The 27,633-nt window shown below is 45.3% G+C and overlaps 1 protein-coding gene across 4 annotated transcripts in view; it reads right to left on the bottom strand.

Moving 5' to 3' along the window:
- The window catches only part of PRKCE (protein kinase C, epsilon), a 546,168-nt gene that overhangs the window by 170,888 nt on the left and 347,647 nt on the right, over positions 1–27,633 (bottom strand). For all 4 annotated transcript variants that reach the window (XM_010838628.1, XM_010838627.1, XM_010838630.1 and 1 more), the window contains 6 exons: positions 25,769–25,803; positions 24,331–24,416; positions 21,121–21,250; positions 7,207–7,349; positions 3,535–3,631; positions 701–900 (listed from right to left, as the gene is read on the bottom strand). In XM_010838628.1, coding sequence (XP_010836930.1) covers positions 701–900; positions 3,535–3,631; positions 7,207–7,349; positions 21,121–21,250; positions 24,331–24,416; positions 25,769–25,803 — 691 coding nt within the window. The remainder of the gene's footprint in view (positions 1–700; positions 901–3,534; positions 3,632–7,206; positions 7,350–21,120; positions 21,251–24,330; positions 24,417–25,768; positions 25,804–27,633) is intronic.

Genomic DNA, 27,633 nt, shown 5'->3' with positions numbered 1-27,633 from the left:
ACTGGAGTTATTTCGTCCATCTCATCCCACCTTCAGAATGCTGGCTGGTCACCATGAAGGCTTTAATGGGCACACTGCACCCATGCCCCAGATCACTGTGTTGGGCTCAGGGGAGCAGGAGAAGGGAAGGGCTCCGAGGGCAGTGGCCCCTGATCAAAGACCTGAGATGACTGTGTCCATTCTCTCGCCACAGGCGGAGGATAAAAAAGACATTTAGTCAGTGCCAGAAAAGTCACTTAAAATAACATTTAATTTACAAAGTAATACACTCTAAGATTTCCTTTGGGCCTCAAGTTCACTCAGGGCAGAGATGCTAGAATTAATTTCCAAAATTTTTGTAATGAATTAGAAAAACAGAATTTCAGATGGATCTCTGAAAGGAAGAAAGCTCTCATGACTATTATTGATAATGGGAGGCCAAGCACACATAAAGCAATTTAAACTGCTCAGAGTGCTTTCTCACTTGCTCTCTCCCTTGGTTCCTGTTCCTATTGGACAAATGAGAAAAACTGAATCCCAGAGAGGTGGAATGACTATCCTGTAGTCCTGCAGCCCGTGAGCAGCAGAACCCTGGCTCCTGTCTGCTTGGCCTCAGGCCATTGTCACTCAACCAGGAAGGAAAACATAACCAGACCAGGCTGAAATGTTCATCACTTAATTTTGGATCAGACCAGCAGTTCTGCCCCTGCGTGCCACAGACCTTGCCGAAGCTGCCTTTGCCCAACACCTTGATGAAGTTGAACTCATCCAGGCCCAAGCGCTTGGCCTGGCCTTGCCGGACTTCACCATTTTCACCCAGGCTTGCCAGCTGACCATCGGTGGATGATGCCGCCCTGTGCTCCTCCCCTCGATTGTCAAATGACAAGGCCTTCCGGATGTTGTTTTCAAGTTCTTTTATTTCTAGGACCAAGTGTGACAAGATATTGCATTAGTGCACACCTCACAAGCCCTTCCTGTTAGGATCTGATATTCAGAATGTTCCCCCCTGCACCATGACTCTCAACCCTCCCTCTGGTTCTTCACAGCAACAGACGCAGCGACGCATTCCTGTAAGTTCCTTCATTTGCTCTGCACACTTTCACTGGCACCTAATTAATGTACAGCAAGGCCTAGGAACACAACGAGAACAACACAGTCCCCGCCAATCCTCTCCTTCAGGTCTGCCTTTTATTCTGGGACGGGGCCACCTCTCTGTAAGCCCCCTTCAGCTGGTAGCCTGTTGCATTGTTCTAGGTGTAAGTGCAAGAATTCTGGCCTCCCAAAGGCAATAGGGATCCTTCAAGTTTCCTTTGAAAATTAAAACAATGGCTAATGGAAAACCGCTGTCACAGTAATTACTGGTGAGGTAATTATTTCAATAACCGGGACTAAGAAGCCTTTACCTTCTAAGGGACTTTACTTGGCTTTATTGCTGGGTTTATTCTAAATACCCATCTTCCATAAAGTTATTTAACCGAATGAGCAGTGGGCTTATCATTAACAAAAGAATTATGTCCCAAGGGTGACATGTTGCAAATTTATCTCAGATGGGGCAGGAATTCCTCAGCAGTTTCATAACTATGACACAGCCTTGTGCTGCTGCAGAGTATGTGACCCGAATTAACCTGGGGATGATAATGCTGGGTGACCCTTTGACCTTTTCTATTTGAGAAAACTTTGTTGTCAGCTATACATTCACCAAGACATACGCTCCTTTGTGGAGAAGTGGACATCTCGAGGGTAATCCAATTTTAAAAGATGCTTGTGAATAACTGGGATCACAGGAGGGAAACACGAACTATTAACCTTTGGGAATCAGAATCAAGCAGGATTGATCCGCTGCTGCTTGACATAAAGACAACTTTGGCTCCTTTACAGAAGGACTGAGACCTGTGAAGGCTCCACGATCTGCAGGCTTGACTTCTCTGAGATGTGCCGGGACAGAGTGCAAGGGAGAGGTGAGGACAGCTTCCAAGTCTACAGATATGTCCGTGCCAGCGCCGCGGTTTTCTATCACTTTCTCTTAACTAAGTATAACTTTTGCTCTCAGCATACAGCTTCTGCTCATAACTTGCAAGCAAGTTATTAAACAAATTTTGGAAGACAGAACTTGGATGTTGGGGATATTAAAACTTGAAGAAAATATCTTTCTATGTGTTCTTACAACAGAGAGAAGAGGAATTGTGCCTTATTTCAGTTCGGTGATAATGCACTGTCTTGCTAAGAAGGTTTTCACATCTATTTGTCCTCACAATATGGCTGGGAAATACTGTACCTTCACGGACGGGGGACAGAGAGGTCCTGAGGGGCATGGTGTCCTGCCGAGGTGGGACAGCAGGCTGGGCAGGAACCAGGCCTACAAATCCAGTTGCCTCATGCTTGCCTGGGGTTTTTTTATCATATGACTCTGTCCCCTTGAAGCTCTCAAAGGAGCTCTCAGCCTTAAAAAAGCAAAACCTGAAAATGCCCACATTGGACAGGGACAGCAACTGCTTGTTTGGAGGCCCCGGGGAACCACTGGATTATTTACGAAGGGCTCAAACCTCTTTTGAAAGGAAGCAGAGTATAAAGGTGCAGAAAGTTAATCAGAGAAGCATGAAGAGGGACTCAGATCAATAATTTTGTGACCTCAGGACTGGCATACCCCCTGCGGTTGTTTTATTTACTTCTGGGGAAGAAGGGCTGGGTTGCAGTGATGACCTCCACAGAGGGTTCTATGGCAAGGCTTCTGAGAATGGGGTCCCTAGGCCATAAGGGGTGACGTCTCACCCTTACCACTGACTTAGTTCCTGACCTTTGGACAAAACTTTTTAACTCTCTGCCTTACACTTCTCACCCTGTAACCTGGGGACAGTAAGGGAGCGTAGACAGAGAGTTGGCTTGAGTGTAGAATGAGGATAAGGAAGACAAAAGGGGCTATAGAACATCAAGGCGCTATTGTTCTCACTTGTTAATGATTATCCCTGTTCTGCAGATACAAACATCCCTTCCCAGTGAGATCTGGTTCTGGTTACCAGAGGGGAAGGTCTAAAGTGTATACATCCCTCCTCAGTCTTGGCATCCTTGGATACTTGCAGAATTCAGAAACCTTTGATAACTTCCAGCATATTTTGATGGAGAAGGAGACATCCTGAGCTGAGCTCTAGAGGGGAGTCAGGTGTGGAGCTGGCTTCTCGCAGGCTCTGCCAGCTTCACCTTCCTATCCCCACCCACCCATCTCCAGACTCCTGCCCTGATTTCAACTTTTGGGTATGATGGTGAAGTTAGGGAGGAAGGAAGTCAGATTCAACTCAACTGAGCGGTGCTGAGGGGGCTGGGAGCAGAGCTGGGCAGGGTGGTGAGAGAAGGGCTGCGCTCTCTGCCTCTCCTGCACGTGGAAGCTGGAAGATAGGCGAGAGAAAAAGAACCGCAGCTCCCCATCTCTCTCACTTCTACCCTGCCCGGGAGTGATGCCAGGGTGGCGGAGCCATTCAGTGCCACACTCTCAAGCCTTGGACTCCTTGGCCCTTCCAAGGACACAGCTCAGAGGTAAAGAAGCAAATCTGAGGGCCTCACCCTGGTCACAGGGGGAGGTGGGGGCCGACTTGGATCGATCTTCCTCAGACGGTGAGCTTCCAGAAGCAGGCTGCGGGGACTCAGCACCAGCAATGAGCTAGAGAATGGGAGAGAACGAGGGGAGAAAGGGGTCAGAAAGGAGATGGGGAGTTTCCCTAAAGTCAAAAGCATCAGGATGCAATGCCAGGGGCGGTAGCAGACCCTGGTGCACAGTAGCTCTTGCTGAATTGATCATCTGAAAGCAAGAGACTCAAGTTTCCTTTGTCAATTAAAGGAAAGCAAACAAGTGACGTCAGCTCAACCTTACCCCTTCCATGAAACTTCTCTTGCCTACCCAAGCAATGATAGTTATCTCATCCAGAGCAAACTTGACAGCTGCTTGGTATTTATTCCCTACCGTGTTCAGCTTTATTTAACTTGGGATCTCTGCTCAGGTAGACTGTAGGTTCTCTGAAGGTTAAGAGCCTATCTGGTATTTGTATTGCCCCTGGGGATCTCACAGAGTGATGCACACAACAGAAGCTCAACCAGCATTCTCAGATGTATCGATATTTGTCGGCAATCAGGAAATTTTTAGCAGGACATCCTCCATGAAGTCTATTTCTTGGCATAGATGCTGGTATATTCATACTAAGTTCCCATTAAGGGCAGAAGTTTGCACTCAAGAGATCACAAGCACTCTGTGCCCCTTTACTCTTGATCTACCCACTGTGCACACATGTCATTTCTGGATGATCGGCTGCTTGCAAGGGGCACTATGAAGGTAACTCAGGCTCCAGAAAGCCTGATGCTCCCACGTAGAAGCTCCCTCAGCTTCTGGCCAAGGGCACTTGTCTCCCATCCTCTCGTACTAACTAAAGGTACTACTTGGTTTGCTTGACTTTTTCCAGCTTTTGCATGAGAAGCAACACAGCAATAAAACTGTCAGGACTGAAGTCTCTTAGTCTCTGACTCTGCTCCTTCCTTATTTTCTCCATGTTGGTTTCTTAGCACCAGGATCTCCCAAATGCAAGACAGATAGACAATGCCTGGTTACTCTCATTACAGGCCATATAAATACAGGGGAGGGGGCAGGTGTTGAGTTTTCTCTGAAACGTTCCATGACAAAAAAGATTTCAACTCAGTTTACTTCTCAGTTCAGTCGCTCAGTCGTGTCCGACTCTTTGCGACCCCATGAACTGCAGCACGCCAGGCCTCCCTGTCCATCACCAACTCCTGGAGTCCACCCAAACCCATGTCCATTGAGTCAATGATGCCATCCAACCATCTCATCCTCTGTCGTCCCTTTCTCCTCCTGCCCCCAATCTTTCCCAGCATCAGGGTCTTTTCACATGAGTCAGCTCTTTGCATCAGGTGGCCAGAGTATTGGAGTTTCAGCTTCAACATCAGTCCTTCCAATGAACACCCAGGACTTTAGGTGTTCTCCTTTAGGATGGACTGGTTGGATCTCCTTGCAGTCCAAGGGACTCTCAAGAGTCTTCTCCAACACCACAGTTCAAAAGCATCAATTCTCGGCACTCAGCTTTCTTTATAGTCCAACTCTCACATCCATACATGACTACTGGAAAAACCATAGCCTTGACTAGACGAACCTTTGTTGACAAAGTAATGTCTCTGCTTTTTAATATGCTGTCTAGGTTGGTCATAACTTTCCTTCCAAGGAGTAAGCGTCTTTTAATTCCATGGCTGCAGTCACCATCTGCAGTGATTTTGGAGCCCCCCAAAATAAAGTCTAACACTGTTTCCACTGTTTCCCCATCTGTTTGCCATAAAGTGATGGGACTGGATGCCATGATCTTAGTTTGCTGAATGTTGAGCTTTAAGCCAACTTTTTCACTCTCCTCTTCACTTTCATCAAGAGGCTTTTTAGTTCCTCTTCACTTTCTGCCATAAGGGTGGTGTCATCTGCATATCTGAGGTTATTGATGTTTCTCCCAGCAATCCTGATTCCAGCTTGTGCTTCCTCCAGCCCAGCATTTCTCATGATATACTCTGCATATAAGTTAAATAAGCAGGGTGACAGTATACAGCCTTGATGCACTCCTTTTCCTATTTGGAACCAGTCTGTTGTTCCATGTCGAGTTCTAACTGTTGCTTCCTGACCTGCATACAGGTTTCTCAAGAGGCAGGTCAGGTGGTCTGGTATTCCCTTCTCTTTCAGAATTTTCCACAGTTTATTGCGATCCACACAGTCAAAGGCTTTGGCATAGTCAATCAAGCAGAAATAGATGTTTTTCTGGAACTCTCTTGCTTTTTCAATGATCCAGTGGATGTTGGTAATTTGATCTCTGGTTCCTCTGCCTTTGCTAAAACCAGTTTACTTCAGGCAAGGCACAGTCGTGTCTGCTGAACAGGACTCTCTGTAGATCCTACACACACGTGTGTTCAGCACTGTCATCACAGGTGTTTGTCCAACCTGCCTTCTGGGAAAGGCCTCAGCATTAAGGGTGCTGACATTCTGCTTGTAGCTTCAATGTCCTGGGTCCTGCTTCCACCAGTGGGACTGTCAAGAGCTGAGAAGAGCCACCAGAAGCACAAAATCTCACGTTAGTCAGGAGGAGAGGGTGTTTTTTCCTCTAAACCTTACAAAATAGCTTTGTTTATTCAAAAAGTAAGGAAGAAAATGCTTAAGAAGATGGAAACAACCCAAACCTTCCCATTCAAGGGAAAAGCCTCCTCTGAGAGGCAGCAGGGAAAAGGTATGGGCAGCTTCTAGAACAAGAAGGGAAACACAAAGCCCTTCAGAAAGTATTTCAAGGGAAAATTTAGGGACAACATTTAGGAGATAATACTGTCGAGGCACCCATTGTCAGGCTTGTTTTTTAGTAAAAAAAAAAAAAAATATATATATATATATATGTATGTATGTATGTATGCACTGGGCAATGAGAGCCACTTGCCCATACCACCCTACCAGGATTTCTTGCCCAGTTAACATGGTTCCCATTTTTTCATTAACTTACTCTTTCAGAGCCCTCTTACATTTTTTAGGCTAGGAGCCAAGGCTAGGACAAGCCTTCAAACAAAATGCTAGAGATATCTTTAGCTCTGTTTACATCTGTGGGCCCTGACTCACCAAAATAACATTTTAGCAAACGGATCTTTTCCTACTGACATTCGGAATGTCACACAGATAGAGACAGGGCTTTGGTCACCAAAGACAGGCCCAGATGTTTCATGTCGTGGGACATTAACAATATTCCTCGGGCAGCCAAGTGCCAGCACTATCACAAATCTTCTTGGCTTGCTCCCTAGAAAAGAATGTATTTCCAGCTCTTCATCCGTTTATCCTCATTACAGTGATACCAGAGGCAAAGTTCAAATGTGAACATTGCTCTCATGCCAGTTTTGGAGGCAGATAAGGCTACTTCCTTGTCTAGAATTGAATATTTTCTGGAGGGAATTTCAGAATCCTCACCTCGAAGGTGCTGTACCCCTAAGAAAAACAACACTTGAGACTTGCTTGGCTTTTCCTCACCTCTGGAATTGAAGGAGACTTCTGTGTTACCTGCATGCCTTTTCCTTCTTTGTTTTCTTTTAAGCACATGTTGTTTCAAGTCCAGTGTGTCAACCCAGCAGTCTCAGAACTATATTCCAAGGGACTCTCAGGAAATCAGCACGGAGATGCTGGCTCACACGGAGCTTCAGAAACATCACCCAAGAACCACTTACCTTTTTCCTCCTCTGGCCACTATTGGTGATCTTGTCTGGAGTAACACCCAGGTCAGCCAATACTTTAGCGATACCCCTGGCATCCACGCCACAGTTGGGAGCCACGTTGGTCTCACAGCGCCGGTGAACGTTCATCTTGCAGACTGTAAGGAGACACGGAGGAGAGGCTTCCAAAGGGTCATGGCCTAAAATGTTACCTTATTGTGCTCTGATTGTAAAAGGAACACACGTTCATTTGTTAGAATTTGGAAAATACAGGAAGACAAAAAAAGAAAAATAAAAAAATCACCCAGCGTCCCCTCACACAGATCTAAAATCAACCACCTCACGGAGATAATCAGGCTATGGATAAATAAAAATCACACTGAAATTTCCTTTCAGGGAGCAGAACACTGACCGTAGAATTTAATTGGTTTCTCTGAAGAAAGTTCATCTGGATGCTGAACCCGAATGGGCCCCCTGAATACAGTCCACTATATTTCTCTGCTGTAATGTGGGAATGTTCCCAAGAGAGGAATACTCACAGTAGACAGCCTCTAAAGAAGCTCACCTCTAAAAATGAGGAGCCTGAATAAGGTGACCTCCAAGGTCCCTTTCAAATCCAAAATCTGGATTCAAAGGAACAAAGGCCATGCTTGAATTTTGTTTTTTGTTTCATCTGCATCACTTAAGCTGACCTTGGTGCAGGACATCCAAGGTGAAAACATAAACTGTTTTGGTCTCCAGTCCAGTATGTGAGGAGCTTGGACCTTGTTGCTCTGTCCTAATGAGTAAAAAGCTGAACAAACTAGAAAATCAACAAGTCTTCTTGAGATTTAACAGAGAAGGAACATCACAGGGCAAACTGCTGCCCTGTGGGAGAGACAGATATGAATCATGACTTAGTGGAACAGAAACTCCCAAGCAGCAGCCCAGAGGACAGGCACCACTAAATGGTGAGCCGCTGGGGTCCCAGAGTGGACGATCTGTCAAAGACTCTAGGCTGACCCCGTCATAGGGTCCCCCCACTTTCGTGAGTTCTACCTCTAGTCGTTTGACCATGCTCTCACAGGGAATATTGGAGAAAGAAATCCCACACGCTGATCACATGGAGAGAGGGAAGGAATTTTGAAATACAGCAGAGCTCCCTGTTCTTAACAATGCTGGCTCTAAGAAGAAGCTATTTCATCAGAGATTAAACTACTGTAGCTTTATCAGATACTAAGCAACCTAGGGGAAGGAAAATACCCAACTCCAACCTGTGTTAGCTATCTTGTCCTATATAAGGTGGGAGAAACCCTGAGAAACATGTATACAGCTCATAGTTCAGAGAAACAGGTTCACAGAAAGACTGAGATCTCATCTCAGGACTACAGAATGTTTCCCCTCCCCCAACACCTTAGCACCGTGTTACTAAAGGCCTATTACTGCTGTTCCTGTTACTTACATGTCATGTCTGACTATCCTTCTCTCACACACACACATATGAGGCATATTAAAAGGCAAAAAACCAGTTTGAAGAGACAGGGCAAGAAGCAGAACCAGACTCAGACATGGCAGGGTTGCTGGAATAACCAAGCCAAGAATTTAAAACAACTATGATTAATATGCTAAGGGTATGTGTCAATAGAAAATTTTAAAACAGAAAAACAAAAGGAGAAATACTGGAAAAAAAGATATAGAATATCTAAGAAATACAGAACAGTTGCAAAAGGTGTAACGTGTATGGGAATACTAGCAGGAGGGAAAAAAAAAGGGAAAAATGAACAAAAAAAATATTTGAAGTAAAAATGACTGAGAATGCCCTCAAAGTAAATTCAGATACCAAACTACAGACCCAGGAAGCTTAAAGAACACCAACAAATGACAGGAAAGAACAGGATAAATGAAAAAGAACAAAACCAATATCAAGCGACATCTAGGCATATCATATACAAGCTGCAGAAAATCAAAGATAAAGAAAAATAATCTTGAAAGAAGTCAGAAGGAAATAACACCTTACCCAAAGGGAAGCAAAGACAAGCACTACATCTGACTTCTCAGAAACCACATAAGCAAAAGAGAGTAGAGTGAAATATTTAAAGTATAATAAATCCCCTTCATATGAACTAGCTCTCTTCCAAAACCATGTTCATAAATCCAATTAAGTCCAAAAAGTTAGCCTAGGTACTCAACTAACACAACTGGCTATGTAACACTGTACTGTAATAGATTTATAATATTTGCTTATAAAAAATATAAAAATAAAACATTTTTATTCTTACAGCACAGTACCTCGTACTCTTGTAGTGCTATAGTACCTTGAAAAGTATAGTAGTGAAGTACAACAGCTGGTGATTCTTAGCAGTGACAGTCACATTAACACTGCTTTTACACTTGCTCCTAGACATCCTGGGCTTGAAATACAGTCACTGCACTGCTGTACTCTATACAGTACACCAAAGCACAACACTTACAGAGGAAGCACATACGTGGCAATGCACCCAGGCGTGTGACTAACTTACGTGACTGGTCATGGGTACACTCCTTCACATTTTTGAAAGTTAGCGACCTCAAGGTTCATATGTAGGGGACTTACTGTATTGAGAGGGGGAAAAGATGCAGAATTCTGTTCCCTGTGAAATTATCCTTCAAAAGTGAAGGAGAAATAAAGACATCCTCAGACAAATAAAAACTGAGGAACTTTATAGCCAATAGACCTGCCTTGCAAAAAGTGTTAAAAGAAGCTCTTCAGGAAGAAGGAAAATGGCTGATAGCATCCTTCAGTCGTCAGAAACTCAGATCTACACAAAGAAAGGAAGAGCATCAGAGAAAGAATAAGGGATGGTAAAATACAAACTTTTATTTTTTAAGTTCTTACTTGATCTAACAGATAATTTTTCAAGATAACAACAGCAACAATGTTTTCGATTATTATGCTTATATACATCATATGTATAGAAAATACATGCTTACGTATAAGTGAAATGAATGACAACCATGATATGAGGAGTAGGACAGAAGAATAAGAATTTCTTTGTTATTATAAGGTATTAATACTTGCACCTGGGGCTGCCCAGGTGGCACTAGTAGTAAAGAACCCGCCTGCCAATGCAGGAGGCATAAGAGATGCTGTTTCGATCCCTGGGTCAGGCAGATCCCCTGAAGGAGGAAATGGCAACCCACTCCACTACTCTTACCTGGAGAATCCCATGGACAGAGGAACCTGGTGGGCTACAGTCCATGGGGTTGCAGAGAGTCGGACACGACTAAAGCAACTTAGCCCACATGCGATACTTGCACTATCTGTGAAGTATTAGAGCGTTATTTGAAAGTGGACTTGGATTAGTTGTAAATGTATATTGCAAACTCTAGGGCAACCATGAAAATAAGTTTTAAAAAACAACAGAAGAATGGATATGCTAAGAGAAAAAATGGAATCTTATAAATTGTTCAGTTAAAACCACAAAAGGTGGGAAAATGTGAAAGACAAAAATAGAAACAAAGAGCGAGGGCATCAAATGGAAAACAATAACAAAAAAAGATGGTTATTAATCCAAATATATTGAAAACCACTTTAAATGTCAGTGGTCTAAATACATTAAGTAGAAGACAGAGATTGTCAGGGTGGATCAAAAAAGAAACCCAGTACATATTATCTAGAATAAACACACTTTAAATATGTAAGATACATACAGACTAAAATTAATGTATGGAGAAAGATACACCATGCTAATGCTAATTAAAAGAAAGCAGGAATAGCTACATTAATTTCTGATAGAGTAGACTTCAGAGCAAGGAAAGTTATCAGAGATATCAAAGGGCACAATAAGGGAACAATTCTCCAAGAAGACATTAAAATCACACTCCTGGTATTTACTCAAATGAGTTTAAAATGTAGGTCTACACAAAAACCAGCACATGGATGTGTACAACAACTTTATTCATAATTATGAAAACTTCAGAGCAACTAAGATGTCCTTCAGTAGCTGAACAGCTAAATTGTGGTACATGCATATAACTGAATATTTGCCAGTACTAAAAGTACATTAGCTATTAAACCATGAAAAGATATGAAAGAACCTTAATTGCATATTACTAAGTGAAAGAAGCCAACCTGAAAAAAACCCTATACATTGTATGTAGCTCTTACTACATGACATGCTCCTCCACGACAGAAAAGCAAAACTGTGGAGCTGTAAAAGGATCAGGGGTTGTCAGTGGCTGCAGGGGAGGCAGGGAAGAATAAGTAGCCAAAGCACAGAGGATTTTCAGGACAGTGAAACTACTGTGTATAAATACTATAAGGATGGATACAGCATGTTGTACATTTGTCCAAACCCACAGGATGTCCAGTACGAAGAGTGATCCCTAATGTAAACTGAGGGATAATGATGCGTCAATGCAAGTCCATTGATTTAACAAATGTATCACTCTGGTGTGGATACTGATAGTGAGGAAGGCTGTCTGTGGGAGGGGGTAGGAGGGTATGCCAGAAATCTTTGTACTTGCTCTTCAAGTTTGCTCTGAACCTAAAACTATTCCAAAAGCTAAAGTCTATTAACACACATACACACACACAGACTTTCTGAAATAAAACCAGGCAGGATGACCACACCTAAGGGTTCTAGACTACCTGACTACTGACCTGGAGGAGGGATAGCACTGACCCTACTCTCCTTCACCTCCAACCCAGGCTTGAAGAGCTCACATGAATTACGTGGCTGAAGATACCCTCAGAGCCAAAGGCAGGAATATGGGGGTGGGGAAGCATGTGTGCTGATGGGAGGGGAGCTTTCTCATGCAATATAAACAAAAAGAAAGCTCCACCGCAGCCTGGCCATGGTGCCGCATGCATTGATTTATTTCTAAAAATGCTCAAAAATCCTCAGACCCATGCCAGACTCCAGGCAACAGCACTCTGAATTCTCTGTCCCGCTGCCCTTAGCAAAACTACCCTCTGACACTCAGCTCAGCTCATCTGCACATGTCCACCCATCCCATCTCATACAAGTTCTCTTCTGTCTCTTCTTGAGGTGACAGAATAGACAAGAATGAAGCAACCGCATGAAGAGAGACAATTTCGTAACACGGGTCGTTTATCTATGTGATTTAGCCGCTGGCGCCCTCTGGTGTTGTAACACCAGACCTGTCCATCCTAATGAAACAAATTTGCTCAGGTTGACTGGTCAGCAAAACAAGAAAGATCTTTGGGGACTTCATTTTTCATTAAAAAAAATTCTGTTATTTCTTTGGGAGAATTTTGTAGTTGTCTTAATATGTAAGGTTAAAAAAAAAACAAACCCAGTGACATGTCAGTTAACATGAACCACATGAAAAAGCGACTTCGAAAGAGCTTTGAAAAGTCTGGAAATACGAGGGCAAAGCTGGCTGAGAGAAGAGAACTTGACATAATTTAAGCAGCCACAGTCGGGTTCCTGGAAGCTGGAAGTAACATCTGGAGGCCGCAGGTCAGGAAGAGAAAGTAAATGTTAGAACCAAAGAAACGTGAAGCTCATTTATGGTAATGCAAGGCAGACAAACCAGTTGAATCACCCCCTTCTCTCCCTCATCTGGACTGGTGAGCACCCAGCGCCAGTTGCCTGAGGATTCCCAATCTAGGCTGCTTCATATTGTTCATTTTTCAACCGCTTCACCGGGATGAGCTGCACTGCTGCTGCTGCTGCTAAGTCACTTCAGTTGTGTCCGACTCTGTGCGACCCCATAGACGGCAGCCCACCAGGCTCCCCCATCCCTGGGATTCTCCATGCAAGAACACTGAAGTGGGTTGCTATTTTCTTCTCCAATGCATGAAAGTGAAAAGTGAAAGTGAAGTCGCTCAGTTGTGTCCGACTCTTAGCGACCCCATGGACTGCAGCCTACCAGGCTCCTCCGTCCATGGGATTTTGCAGGCAAGAGTACTGGAGTGGGGTGCCATTGCCTACTCTGAGCTGCACTGCTGGGGCTCTTCAAAAAGGAAGATTATGATTCTGCTTCTGCCCAGTGTCTCATCACACATTCTCTGAGCTCCTACTCCGCGCTATAGGCGGTGCTGCCCTCAGGACAGACAGGGGCTGGGGCATGCTGACCTGCATTCTGGCTCCCATGTTTCCACCCTTTCCATAGCTGAGATTAAAGCTGGTGTTGCAGTGGGGTGGGTTAGGCTGTTTGGAATCCTCCCAAAGCAGGCAGAAGACCTTGAGAGAGAACAGTGACAAAGGGAGATGGGCAGGCCTAAGTGTCCTCCAGAAATCTCTACATGAGGGTCATATGGCCCTTGTGGGTGAGCCAGAGCAGTGGTTTGATAGCATAACAGGTTACAGCCAGCCACATCATGCTCAGGGGCAAAACACACACAACTGTGAGCAGGAAGTTGTGTGTTTGTGTCATGGAGGTTGGCAGGGATGGGAGAGTGCTTGATGCATACAGAGTCCTGGGCAGGAGACAAGAATGGGAGTAGCAGATGTACACAAAAAGGCTTAAAAGGATCCCAGCAAATTGTTAGCAGAGGTTAGGGCTGGAAACAGACATGGTAAGAGAATATAACGGACTTTCATATTTTTATACATATACTTAAGTCTTGCTAGAATCTTTCATAGAATTATTTGTGTATTATTTGTGTTTTTTTAACTCTAAAAATACAAATAAAAGTTGAAGATATGACAAGGAAAAGTGAAAGTCACTCAGTTGTGTCCAGCTCTTTGTGACCCCATGGGCTATACAGTCCATGGAATTCTCCAGGCCAGAATACTGGAGTGGGTAGCCTTTCCCCTCTCCAGGGGATCTTCCCAACCCAGGGATCGAACCCAGGTCTCCTGCACTGCAGACGGATTCTTTACCAGCTGAGCCATAAGGGAAGCTCAAGAATACTGGAGTGGGTAACCCATTCCTTCTCCAGCAAATCTGGAGATGACAAGGAAACTGTTTGTTAAAAAATAATAGTAAAGGGCTGATATTTTCAAAACTGATGAGAATAAAAATCCTTTTTCATAACTTTACTGTTTTTGTTTTTTTTTAATATCCATTTTTTTTAATGGAAGGAAGGAAGAAAGGAAGGGAAGGGAGAGAGAAAACCTTCCCTGCTTCCTATCTTTGTAGCTCCTATGCCACTTTTCATCACTTTCATTATGATTCTCAGAAGGTGGGCACGCAGTTGGAGTTAAAAGGAAGCCCAGGGTCGCCTAGCCAGGGGGCCTCCCTGCAACTACCCAGCCCAAGCAGTGGCAGAACCAGCACAGATCAGTTTCCCAGACTCCTAATCTGGGATCTTCACTGCTTCCAGCTCTCTGCCTAGGGGGTTTGCCCCAAATAGATGGCCTGTTCTGTATTACCTGCAGGAACGGGAGTGACTCTCTCCCCCTTAGTCCACAAAAGCAGCCTCGGCTCACAGCTGCTATTAGGATAGGATCTCAGAGAGAGTCAAGAAGCCAGGAAGGAGACTCTTCAGGACTTTCCAGGCCAGGCCTTTTCCAACTGTACGTCATTCCCTACCTTGGCACAGAGCTGCAGTCAGGGTGGACAGGCAGGAGCAGGGGGCTCACCCCAGAGGGGGACAGGGAAGCCAGGGCTGCTGCAGGTGCTGCAGGGCAGACTGAATTGTGTAAAGAGGTCTGGCTTTCTGTTAAACTGACCCAGATGCTGGGTGATGTCAAGGCAGCTGTGCTGGAGACATGTAAGCTCACAGGCAGAAGAGAAGTGGGGAGCGGGGCGGGTGGCCAGGGCAGGTGAGAACCCCACATCTTCTTTAGAGAAGGAAACAAAAATCATAAGGTATTGGGAGTCTTTACCTCTGGGGAAACTGACTCCATAAGTCAATGAAGAAATAAAGCACATGTGAGAGGACTCTGGAGGCATTCACTGTGCAGATGAAGGTCAGGTTAAGGAAGCAGTAGACTTAAAATGAAGAACAAAAAGAGCAAATGCCTCAGTGATGCTAGTATTTGAACATCTGAAGCTAATTTTTGCACAGGCTAATAGTGGCTGAGGTGCTCAGACAGACCCTCAATGAGTCTATAGAGAGGTACAGCGCAACTGTGCCAGCACTTAAGTCGTAAGATAAAGGACAGGAGGAAGTCCCCTGGTGGTCCAGTGGTTAGGACTCTGCACTTTCACTGCCAAAGGCACAGGTTCAATCCCTGGTTGAGAAGCTAGGACCCTGCTAGGTGACCAAAAGAAAAAAGACAGCAATGAAATATCCTGCCTTAGTGCTGGTGTCTTTCTACCCTGATAAAGGAGCTCAGTTCCTCAAACACAGCCTGTGAGCACTCTCCAAGCGTCTGGCCCCTCTGGGCTGAGGGAGGGAGGAGGCAGCCTTGAGGGTGGTGGTGGGTTCCCACGGGTCCCTGGTCGTACCCCTCTGTGTGCACTGGTCTCCATCCCCGCCAGTAAAAGGGGGTAATAATGCTCTCTCTCCCTGGCTGACAGAGGGACAGTCTCTGGAAGAGTATATCCACCACCCTTGAACCCGTGTGGCTCAGGCAACTTCAGGCTGAAGGGAGAGTGACCAGGACCATCTCATGGATCCTTCTCTATAGATGCAAGCTTCAGAAAACCCATTTCATTGAAAATACCTAAACGTTTTATCCCCAGGAGTGGGATGGGCAACAAAGCTGAAGCCATAGACCAGCAGGTCAAGTGGCTTGTATCCCACCATGACCAGGGGATGGGGGCTCCAGCCCAGGAGGCCAAGCCAGCCTGATTCAACAAAGGTGAAGACCTGATGGAGTCTCCATAGACAGGAGAGGGCGTGGATCACAGACCAGAGGCAGTGCAGGAGCCAGCTGCCTGGGTTTAACTCCAGCTTCCTGGGGACTTGCTCTGAGACCCCAGGCAGGTCAGTAATTTTTGATTTCTTTTTCTTAGCAATCAAAGGAGTGGAACCAGACTTAGACCCAGATAAGAGGGGCCCCTGCCTAGGACCCTCCCAGCCTCTTCTGGCCATCACCCTCTCCACAGGATAAGGGGCCTGCAGGGACAAAAAGACTTGAGGTTGAAAAAGGATAAAAAGCGAGAAGAAAACACAGGGGGTTGGGGGGCAGTGAAACCACTCTGTAGGATACTGTAAGGGTAGATGCATGTCATTATACATCTGTCAAAACCCGCAGAGTGTCCAACACCAAGAGTGAAATTAATGTAAATTATGGATATTGGGCGATTGTGATATGTCAGTGTAAGCTCAGCAACTGTTTAACAAATGCATCTCTCTGGTGGGGGAGATGTTGATGCTGGGAGAGGCTGGGTATATGTGGGGGCAGGCTATATATAGGAAATCTCTGTATCTTCTGCTCAGTTTTACTGTGAATCTAAAAAATGAGAGAGAAAAGCACAGCAGAAGGAGAAAAGAAGCAAGAGGGAAAAGGCCAAGCCATGGTAACAGAGGACAGGACAGGAGTATCTGTAAGCCTCTGTTGGGGCCCTAAGTTCTGAATGGCCTCTACCTTCTCATCTCTGTGTAGCCTGTTCCTCTCATGTCCCGCTGGCTCCAGTGACCAGGAATCCTCACTTGAGGCAGCTTCATTCTCCCCATCCTTTACTTGAGCAGGCTTAGGGTGCTTCCTGCCAAAACAGAGCTGAACACATGGTTCCCTGGCCCTGCCTTCTCCCGGGGCCATCCAGGGACCCCCGGCTCTGGCAGCCACGTCTGGGTGTCTGGGCTGCCTCTTTAAGTTATCAATATTTATGAGATGATGGTGTCTTCATTTAGATTCCCTAGATAGATCAATAATTAATAGAGTTACTTAAAACCAGACATGGTCTCATCGGAGTCCCATCCAAAGCAGGCGCGCTGCTTCCTGGCAAGCACTACACCACTCTCCAAGAGCGCATCACTCCTCTGCTGAAAGCATTCGAGACTCCTGCTGCACTGCTTTCTTTCTCTTCTTTTTGTTTCCATGTCACTTAATGGCAAAAAGGATTTTGAACAGGCCCTGTTTCTTTCAGGTCATGTGCTAGAATTCTAGAAAGGGAAACGACATCTGGGAAGCTCACACAGAACCTAAGATGTGTCAGTGACCAGCACTTCCTCCTGTCCTGTTCGTCCTCACTTTTTACGACAGCTATTTCAACCCTCCTCGTGCCTTCCACACCCCCCTACTTCTCACCTCAACTCTGAAAAGGATCTCCTATTTCAGAAGTAAGGGAACTCACTCCCCACTGCTGCCCCACCCCGTAACTCAGAAGTCTGGTCAATGTCTGTATTGATCAAAGTTGGGGAAATTAACAAGGGTTAGCTAATAAAATGAAATGGCGTGCTATTTATTGTCTTTCATCACTGGTAACACTCTAATTAATGTCATCACTACCTAATCTTCTTTATTATCAACATCAGAAACAGAGTAATTAAAAAGACTTTTCTGCTCTCATGTTAGAAGTGCTGCAGTCTGGGGTTGTCTTTTATCTGCTGACCTTTTTTTTTTAATTATTGTTGGAGCATAGTTGCTTTACAATGCCCTGCTTGCCATGTGGTGCAGCAAAGTGAATTAGCCATACATACGCGCGTGTGTTAGTCACTCAGTTGTGTCCAACTCTTTGCAAACCCATGGACTGTAGCCCGCCAGGCTCCTCTGTCCATGGGATTTCCCAGGCAAGAATACTGGAGTGGGTGGCCATTCGCTTCTCCAGGGGATCTTCCCAACCCAGGGATCGAACCTGAGTCTCCTGCATTGCAGGCAGACTCTTTACAGTCTGAGCTACCGGAAGCCGTATACATATATCCCCTCTTTTTTGGATTTCCTTCCCATTTAGGTCACCACAGAGTTTCAAGCAGTGTTCCCTGTGCTATAAAGTAGTTCTCCTTAGTGATCTATTTTATACATAAATGCTGGAGAGGGTGGGAGAGCAGGGAATCCTCTTACACTGTAGGTAGGAATGTAAATTAATACAGCCACTATGGAGACAGTAAGGAGTTTCCTTTAAAAACTTAATTAAAAAAGGAACTTATTTTTAACTGCAGTGCCCTCAAAAGATTCAGAACTTAAATGACCATTCTGCCAGTCATCTCCTCCTAGACTCCCTTCCCTGACACAGGACATGTATCCATACCCAGGCCTGGCTTTGAGTCTTTCCCTTCACCAGGAGGAGGGGTATCCATCTCTCCATCCCTGTTCTATCAACAATCGCCTATCTCTCCTGGCTCACTAATGGTCTCTTTTTCCACTGTCTTTTTTGTGATTATATAAAATATCCTGAAAATACTTCACCTTCTGTTTTCACTCCAGCCTCTGCACTTGGGTGAGCGTCCCTACCAAGACAGCTCCTGCTGAGTGCACTAGTGATCTCTTCATTGTTAAATCCAACTCCATGTTCCACCTTTTTTTTTTTCAGTTTTATTGAAGCATAACTGACCTACAATGCCATGCTGGTTCCAGGTGCACAAACATAACGATTCAATATTTCTATACATTACAAAATGAGCACCACAATAAGTCTAGTTACCATCTGTCACCATACAAAGATACTACAGTATTATTCAGTCTATGCCCCATGTTGTACATTTCATCTCTGTAACTTTTATTTTGTAACTGGAAGTGTGTACCTCTTAATCTCCCTCATCCCCCATCCACCTACCCTCCAGCAACCACCTGTTTGTTCTCTATATCTATGAGTCTGTTTCTGTTTTATGTATGGTGGTGTTGGAGAAGACTCTTGAAAGTCCCTTGGACTGCAAGGAGATCTAACCAGTCAATCCTAAAGAAATCAACCCTGAATATTCATTGGAAGGACTGATGCTGAAGCTGAAGCTCCAATACTTTGGCCACCCGATATGAAGAGCCGACTCCCTGGAAAAGACCTTGATGCTGGAAAAGATTGAAGCCAAAAGGAGAAGAGGACAGCAGAGGATGAGATGGTTAGATAGCATCACTGACTCAATGGACATAAATTTGAGCAAGCTCAGGGAGATAGTTAAGGACAGGGAAACCTGGTGTGCAGCAGTCCACGGGGTCACAAAGAGTGGGACACAACTTAGCAACTGAACAACAATAGCAACAACAAGAAGATTCTATGCACGATTTGTCTTTCCCTGTCTGACTTATTTAACTAAGCATAATACCTCTAGGTCTACTCATGTTGTCACCAATGTCAAGATTTAATTAATTTTTATGGCCGAGTACTACTCCACTGTGCACACGCATGTGTGAGTGTGTGTGCACACAACACCTCTTCTTTACCCACCCATCTGTTGAGGGATACTTAGGTTGCTTCCATATCTTGGCTATTGTAAATAACGTTGCAGTGAACACAGTGGGTATGTGTATCTTTTCAAATTAGTGTTTCTATTTCTTCAGGAAAATAGCCAGAAGTGGAGTTGCTGGATCATATGGTAGTTCTATTTTCCCATGTTGTACTTTTTACTTTAAATAACTTTTTGGAAGCATTTGGCACTATCCATCACTCCCTTTTTAAATTTTTTAAAAAGTACTCTCAGTTCTTTTGGCTTCTATGATTCCACTCCGTGCCGCTTTCCCTCCTATCTCCGAGGCCCTTCCCTCAGAGCGTGCAGTTCCTCTGCACACGCATCCTAGGATGCTGATACCCTACCTCATCCCCAGACTCCCAAGGTGTCTTCTTCTTTCTTCACTCAAGGTACTTATCCTGGGGGTGATATCTACTTTATAGGCTAACCACTACTCAAACATTGACAAATCCAAATCTAAATGCTCCATCTAGACGTCTTTCCCGAGTGTCACTGAGAATTTCCAACAGTCAGACAGCTTCATGTACTTTCCACTGGCGTCTCAAAGTTAACACGTCCCCAGCTCAACTCCACCATCTCTGCCTCCAGCCCTGCCCTCCCTCATGGGTTCCCTGTCTCAGCAAGTGGTGTCACCATCCTCCCAGCTGGATCTGATCCCTACAGACAATAAATCACTCATCAACACCTCCTAGGTTATTTTCCTTCTCTGTTCCCACTACAGCCAATACCTTATTTCCAATCTCTCACTGGGATCCTTTCAGTGACCAATCGGTTCACAGCTTCAGTTTCCTTCTTATACTTTAGCTCTTTCTCTAATTTTTCCACAATGGGAATTTATTAATGATGCATTCAGTAATAATAAAATACTGTTTTTATAACAAACTAATTTCATAGTTTAATACCTTTTCATTTTTAAGCTTAAATTTACTTAATAAAATTTTAAATTTTAATATTTAATAAAATAATAAAAAATGGTTTTTAAATAGTGTCTGTGAGGTATTCCTGGCCAATAGTTCATGGTTGTCCAACTCTGTGAGCAAGTTAGACTAGCTTGTGACACTGGACCCCAGAGTGTGAACCCACCTCCCCATATTATGTGGTATTACCTGTGTCCCTTAGTACACACATTTGAGCAGAAGTCAATTCAAAGGCAGAACAGCAGGAAATAAAGGAGGAAACTCAGACCCAGAGGTCAAGGTTCAAACCCTACTTCTACTCACGAGCCACATGAAGAGGTTAAATTAGTCTCTGAGCCTATTTCCTCATGGGGGCCAGAGGGATAATATAACATCCATCACAGGTCTGTGAAGGAGCAATCTGTCTCACGTGACAGCATTTTAGCAGGCGTTTTTCTGAAAGTAAACTATGAACCACGGATGGTGACAGAAAAAATGTCTGTGACTTATTTCACAGTCTAACTCCAAAAACTTTTCTTCCCTTCTACTCCAGTGTATCTTTTCCTTAATTTTTTCCTGGACTTTTTCAGACTCATCTTGTGGTCCCAGCTTGTTCACTATCTTAAAAGGTGGAGTCACACTTTCTCTCTTCTGATTCCCTCTATGGAGTCCGCTGGAAGGCCTCTGCACAGAGACGGTCTGGCAAATGCTCAGAGTAACTAACAACAGCTTAGCAAGGGCTTGGGCCCAGGCCTTTGGTCAGCCCTGGAAAGCACTCTCGAGGCTCCAAGAAGAAAGATTCTTTAAGTGGAGGGACAGAGGGGCTCAGGTGCAAGGGGAGTGGGGGAGCAGGACCCAGCGCCTTACCTTTGCACTGCAGACCCTGCCGCAAGAGGCCCCAGAGCAAGGAGCCACAGTGGTCGCAGAAGGTGGGGACCTTGTAGTTGTGGATCCCGAACTTGTGAGGCATGTTGACACTGAACCGCTGGGAGCCCACCTGCAGGGACGGCAAATCACAGGGTCAAAGCCAAGCTCCTTGCTCTGAAGCCTCTCTGGGAACATGGTGAAGACAGCCTTCCTCCCAGGGCCCTGACCCCACTTTCTCTGTGGCCTCTGATCCCCTACCAGTCCCATCTGGGACTCCAGACCTCCAAATCCCATGGCACATAGCACTCAATCTGCACCTCACATTTTGGCCTTGAAGAGTTGTCATTAGGGGACAGGACTGTGGGATCAATGAGACCCTGGGGGCAGAAGAGGCAGGAAACATATTACTGTACGTACTGAAGACATGCTGGGTCGATACTAAGAGGAGAGTCGTGGTCTCCCAGGACTGGCCCCAGAGGGATGTGGTGACAACCAAGGTAAGAGGTAGGGAAGCATCCCAGGTGACTAGGAGGTCTGTGGGGGCAGGAGAGCTGTGTGACCCTCAGCTGCAGCCACTAAGGACTCTGAAGTATCAGACGATGCTGAGTGAGAATGATGACAAACACACAAGACTGGGCTGCAGGGTCAGAGAGCCTGCGAGTATCCAGGAGGGCAGCAGAGGTACAGTTCAGACGCACACAGCACTCAGAGGAAGATACAGCAACAGAGGGGTGAGGAAAGCCAACAGCAAGGACTCGGGGAGGGAGAAAAGGGAGAGAGAGAATCTTCCGATTAAAAGCCAAAGAGGAAGAGAAGGAAGGAAGATAACACAGAGAGAGAGCATTCTTGGTTAGTTGGGGAACGGCAAGAGTCCTAAGTGTGAGCACAGAGACACAAGACAGGATGAGCCCATCGGCCAAGTGCTTGTGGCCAAAAGTTCCAGGGAGCCCGTTGGCAGAGCCCCCTTTTAACGGGAGGGCATTACATGCTTGGTGTTTAGAGCCATGTGAGTGTAGGGTGTATATGTATGATGAGTGTGTACATGCCTCACACTACAGGTGGTTACACAAAAGAATGAAATTGAAGGTTCGTCCCCCGAGGGCTGTGCCCAGCAGAGGGCACAGTCATCACCCCAATGGGCCAGGAATATAATTAAAAGAGACTGGCTTCAGGGAGCAGCAGGACAGGCAACCAATTCTACTACACTAAGAAGCCAAATCAATCCCTGGCAATTAATCTCCCTTGGGACATGTACCAAGTTTGGGAACACGCCTCATTGGTAACTTCTTTTTCAGTGCTCAATATGCCAGAAAATACAATCAGAAAGACTAGGTCACAGATTAAGCTGGGTTCTGTGCATTTCAAATCTCAACACTCTAGCCTGCATGGCATGAAGTCATAGGGTCTCCTTCCAAGGAGGTGTGAAAGAAGTTTAAACATCTGCAGAGGTTCACAATTGATAAAACTTATGAGATCATCTTTTAAAAACTTATTGAGACTTATGAGCTCCTTAGACTTCCCTGGTGGCCCAGATGGTAAAGCATCTGCCTACAATGCGGGAGACCTGGGTTCAATCCCTGGGTTGGGAAGGTCCTCTGGAGAAGGAAATGGCAACCCACTCCAGTACTCTTGCCTGGAAAATCCCACGGATGGAAGAGCCTGGTAGGCTACAGTCTGTGGGGTCGCAAAGAGTCGGACACGACTGAGCAACTTCACCTATGAGCTCCTTAAGAGCAGGAATCATGTATTCCTCTTTGTTTCTGTGGGTCATGGAGCAATCATCTGGCATACAGGAAGTGCTCAATAAAATGTCCCTAAGAAGACAGACACACAGCAAGGAAATTACCTTTTTCTTTCATTTACTTAAGAAACTAATGAGAGTAACAGCATACTTATGGTTACGATCCTAGAACAGGAGTCAGGAGAGCCAGGGGACAGTGACTTGCGATTTCCTACCATGACTGTAGAACCTCAGTAAATGACTTTGGTGCTTTGGGCTGTCTGCTTTCCAGGGACATGGGATACTCAGTCTAAGCCTCGTGCCTTCCTGCTTTCCAGAGATGGTGTGAAATCAAAAGGAGATGGAAATGCTTTCCATAAAGATGGAAAATGCTTTGGGTGTCAAGGTGTCACTTTGTTGAATTGTTTTTAAGAAGCAGGTAGAAGACCCTGCTTCTTAAAAATAGAAGGGCCTCCTTTTGGAAGCCTGATTATAAACCTAACTGATTATAATCCCGTCCAGGGTCTCTCTCGCCCTAATGGCCTATGATTATATGATATTTATTTATTTCACCAATAATTAAAAGTATGTCTTTGAAATCAACTATCGTGAACACAGATAACTCCTCTACTCGCATTCACACCTGTCATTTTCTCTAAGAGGTTTTTTTACCTCTGTTAGTGGATCCACTCTTCTCTCAATTACTCAGTTAAGAGAAACCTGGCTTCAAGTCAAATATTCTTGCTTCTTTACCCCTAACAACTTTTGTAACAGTCAATTTGACACAAGTTTCTAAGATGAGGAGAACACAGTACAGTGGTCAAGGACTCAGACTCTGGAACAGACTGGCTGGCATTTTCACATACTAGGATGTGAGGCTTAAGGCAAGTTAATTTGACCTCTCTATGCTTCTATTCTCTTTGTTGGAAAATGAAGATAGATCTCATTAAGGTTGTTACGGCTTTAAATAATATATGATAAAGTGCTTAAATCAGGGCACAGTAAGTACCCAATGAATGTCAGCTATTGTTATTACTGTGGTTCTTCCAGCCTCTTAAGTGTTTCTTAGATTTGCTAATCCCACTCCATTCCTCCATCACCTCATAAAGATAAGGCTCCTGCTTGCGTGTGCTGTCTCTCACTCTTTATGAGCTGTGTGGAGCCCTTGACATGTCAGTGAGTCCTTTCACTGTTTCGATGAGATAATGACATAAAATAACTCAAATTTTCCTCTGGGCTTTCTTTTGGGGACCATACAACCCTTGGCATCATATCTACACCCACAAGCCCGACTTTGAGCTGCACTCATTCTGTAGATTGTACCTCATGCCGGAAGGCTGTGGACAACTCCCTTCATTTTTGATCAACACAATGAAGAAAGCAACAGGACCTCAGAGAGATAAGGTTTTTCTTGGGGACCACAGAGGAGGCAGTGGAGGGTGGGGATGGCAGGGAAGAAAGCCCAGAATTTCAATGTTATAAATATTTACCTCGTCGGGAGTTTCCTGTTTCTTTAGTCCAGCACACTTCGTAATTATGAGCTCATGGCATCTCTTGTGGACCACGCAAGTGCAGACTGCAAACAGCAAAACATGAGAGAGCTGAGCGACAAGCAGGGGAAGAAAGGTTCCATCCCGCGATTCAATGAGGTCTCTGTGGAGGAGCGAGGGGAGCCCTGCCCCTTCTGTCTCCTATGCAGAGTCTTATTGTAATGCCCTACCTGAAGCCCTTTATGCAATCACTTCAAAGCACTCTGCCATCAGAGCCATTAGGGTTTCCTAAATGCTCTGGAGAAGAATGGACCATTTATATCCAAAGGGCATCAGCAGTTTTCTCTAGTTCCGGGAGTACCGATCAATTTTCTTGCTTCTCTATGCCAGCGTCAGGAAACAATCGCCCAGTTGTGAAGCACTGTCGACCCAGGGTGCTGCTGCTCCCTGTGTTCCATTCAAGGTCCCACCAGGGCTGGCTGGGGAGGTAGGGAGGCCAGCAGCACGTGAGTGGGTGTTCTGTGACTTAAAAGTTCTCTAGCTCCTTGATCTGGATATACCTTTTGTGCCAAATTTAAAATTTTTCATTGTATGTAATACTTCCCCAAGAAATGGCTGACACTCTGTCTGTAGTGTCATGGGCCAGTGTGGACAGTAGGTGATGCCAGGAATCTAAGAACTGTCACATGTGTAAACTCTTTGTTCACACATTACCTCCAGGACACAGCCACGTCCCACAGAAGCTACCCCAGTCCCCCAGGGCTGAGGCTCAAGTCAACTAGTGGCTGGTCTCCCAGTTCCAACCACAGAGAAGTCTCAGCATGACCTCATCACATACCACCCTCCAGTTCTAGATAACTTAACCTTGCATTTGTCGTCAATTAACTGGGGAATAAACAAACCCTCTCATACTTTCAAGCAACTGTTAAATCTTTAAGAGCTAATGATGATACAGAAGAGACAAAAAAAAAGAGAGGGAGAGAGAAAGAAGCAGCAAGGACCATGAGTGAGACAGAATAAAACAAGCAGGGCAGGAAGCTTCTTCAGGGAGCTGGAGAGTGGGGAGCCTACAGAACACACAGAACCCGGTTCAGGATACGGCGGGCCTCCAAAGGGCATCTTCCTGAAGCTTTTCATCTCATGGGGAAAGAAAAAGGCACAACGAAAACATTGCACCAAAAGGCTGAGCCCCCGGGCCACCTGCAGATGGTGGGCCCCACAGGCACTCCTATACATCTACTCCCACACAGCTATGGTGGAGCGGTGGCCAGGCAGGGACAAAAGAAAATCGGGGTCTCGCTTTGCAGAGAGAGAGCGTGACCATGGGGGGCCTACAGAGCTCTGAGTCTCATCCAACCCAGCCCCTGTTTCCACGGGCAGTCGTGATCTGAATTGACCCGTGGTTCCCAGGGATTTACTTCATACAACACCCTCTTACCTTGACATTGGTATCCCTGCTTTCCTATGACACCCCTGAAAAGAAGAAAACAGCTCTTTAAGAAAATGAATTCCAGTAGGTCAAAAGCCACACAAAGCCACCCCATTCTGGCCACCGCCCACAGCGTACCAAATGCTGAGTGGAGTCCACTCAGCAGTGGGGTAGTAATCTCACTCCCACTTGAAGGGTGCCTTAAAACGACTCCTTCTGAAGGCCATCAAGAACAGCCCCAGCGCTTGGAATGGGTGCAAGGTTTGGTCAGTGTTAGGGCTCAGTTTCCTATACAAACAGCCACTCCAGTGGCCCAGCTGTGTTCTGGAAAGCCCCAGAGACCCTGCTTGCTCTCCATGGGCCTCAAGTCATTGAGCGTGCCCTTCTTTGCAGACAGTTGTGGAGAAGGATTCTCGCTGGCAAGCATATTTCCTGAGCATTCCAGGAGAAGTCAAGGTTTATAGGGCAGAGTGCGGCCAGGACTGGGAGTTCAATCTACCATTTGGGTAAAGGCCAACATCACAGATTCCTTCCATGGCCAGCATAGGGTCCCCTAAGGCAGGTTTAGGGTTAGCCTGGACACAGGACAATCCAGCCAACCTGTCCTCAGGACACCACCACCAACTGGTCAGCTCCCTGCAGTGCCCAGTCCAGTAAAAGGAGCCAGAAGTCACTGGGGCTACAGCTAAGGGAACCCAGAGTTCAGTCGTATTGGCCATGGGCTTAGAGGAGACCTGAATCTCTAAGGTAAGCTTTCAGAACCTGTTCCCCAATTCTTGACCAAAATACAGAGATACAGGTCAGACGCCTGTCAGTCCCAGGAATAAGACATGTCTGTGGATGGAGCTGGGCGTTATTTCTGCTTTAATCAGGTTGACTTTGCTCTAAGCTGTGTCACCTTGGATGTCCATGCCAGCCTCTGTGACTAGTTTCAGAACACCACAAGGGTGAGACAAGGTGTTCCTGGACACCATGGGAATCCAGGGGGTCCTCAGAGTGCAATTTGAACATTCTCCTTCTCCATTGATGCTGCAGTATGGCCTTGCTCACTCTCCTCCATGGGACTGCCAACATGCGAGCTCCACATCAGTTCCAGAGAGCTAAGAGAGGGGCTAGGAAGGCTGAGCATGAGCCATTAGTTGTGCTCACCAGGGTGGAATCAGGTCTCTGACATATCCTAGCTGGAGGGCCATAGGCTGGTCTCATTTCTGAGCCTCAGTATTGTTGTTAGTGGAATGGTGTTCATAATACATAGCTCATAGGATGCTGGGAAGATTTAGAGATTTCCAGAGCCAAAGAGAGACCCTGACACAAGGTAGGTATTCATCAAAAGTCTCCCTCTAATCCCCAAGGCCAGTATTCCTTGTCCTTCTCCACCTCCCCAAAGGCCTACTACTTACCTGTTTCTGCCTATCAAAATCCTAGTCATTATAAAAAGAGAATTGCCACCTCCTCCAGGAAGCCTTCCCTGAGTACTCCAGCCAATGCATCTCTCTCTTCTGAAATCTCAGCATCCTATCAGCACCAATGTTATGACAGTTACTAAGAACTGCTTTGTATTATAAATATTGGCAATGGAATATTTTTAAGCTTTCTATGGAAACATTTAAATGTATAAAAAAAATAGAGAGATGAATATAGTAGACCCTCAGGTACCTGTGAGTAGCTCCAACAATGATAAATTCATGGCCAGCCTTGTTTCATCTCTACCCCTAGCCCCTCACCCCTCCTTCCAGTTATTTTTTTAAAAAAAATCTAAGAAATCCATCATTCTGTTGGTAAATAATCCAGATTCCCTCTCTAAAAGTTAAGAGTTCTTTAAAAAAAACCCACAATACCATTATTGGTTATAAAATCTCAACTCATTAAATATG

Source organism: Bison bison, unplaced genomic scaffold, assembly GCF_000754665.1.
Source record: "Bison bison bison isolate TAMUID 2011002044 unplaced genomic scaffold, Bison_UMD1.0 scf7180017864101, whole genome shotgun sequence".
Taxonomy (NCBI): Eukaryota; Metazoa; Chordata; class Mammalia; order Artiodactyla; family Bovidae; genus Bison; species Bison bison.
This window is presented reverse-complemented; position numbering and strand designations above follow the sequence as displayed.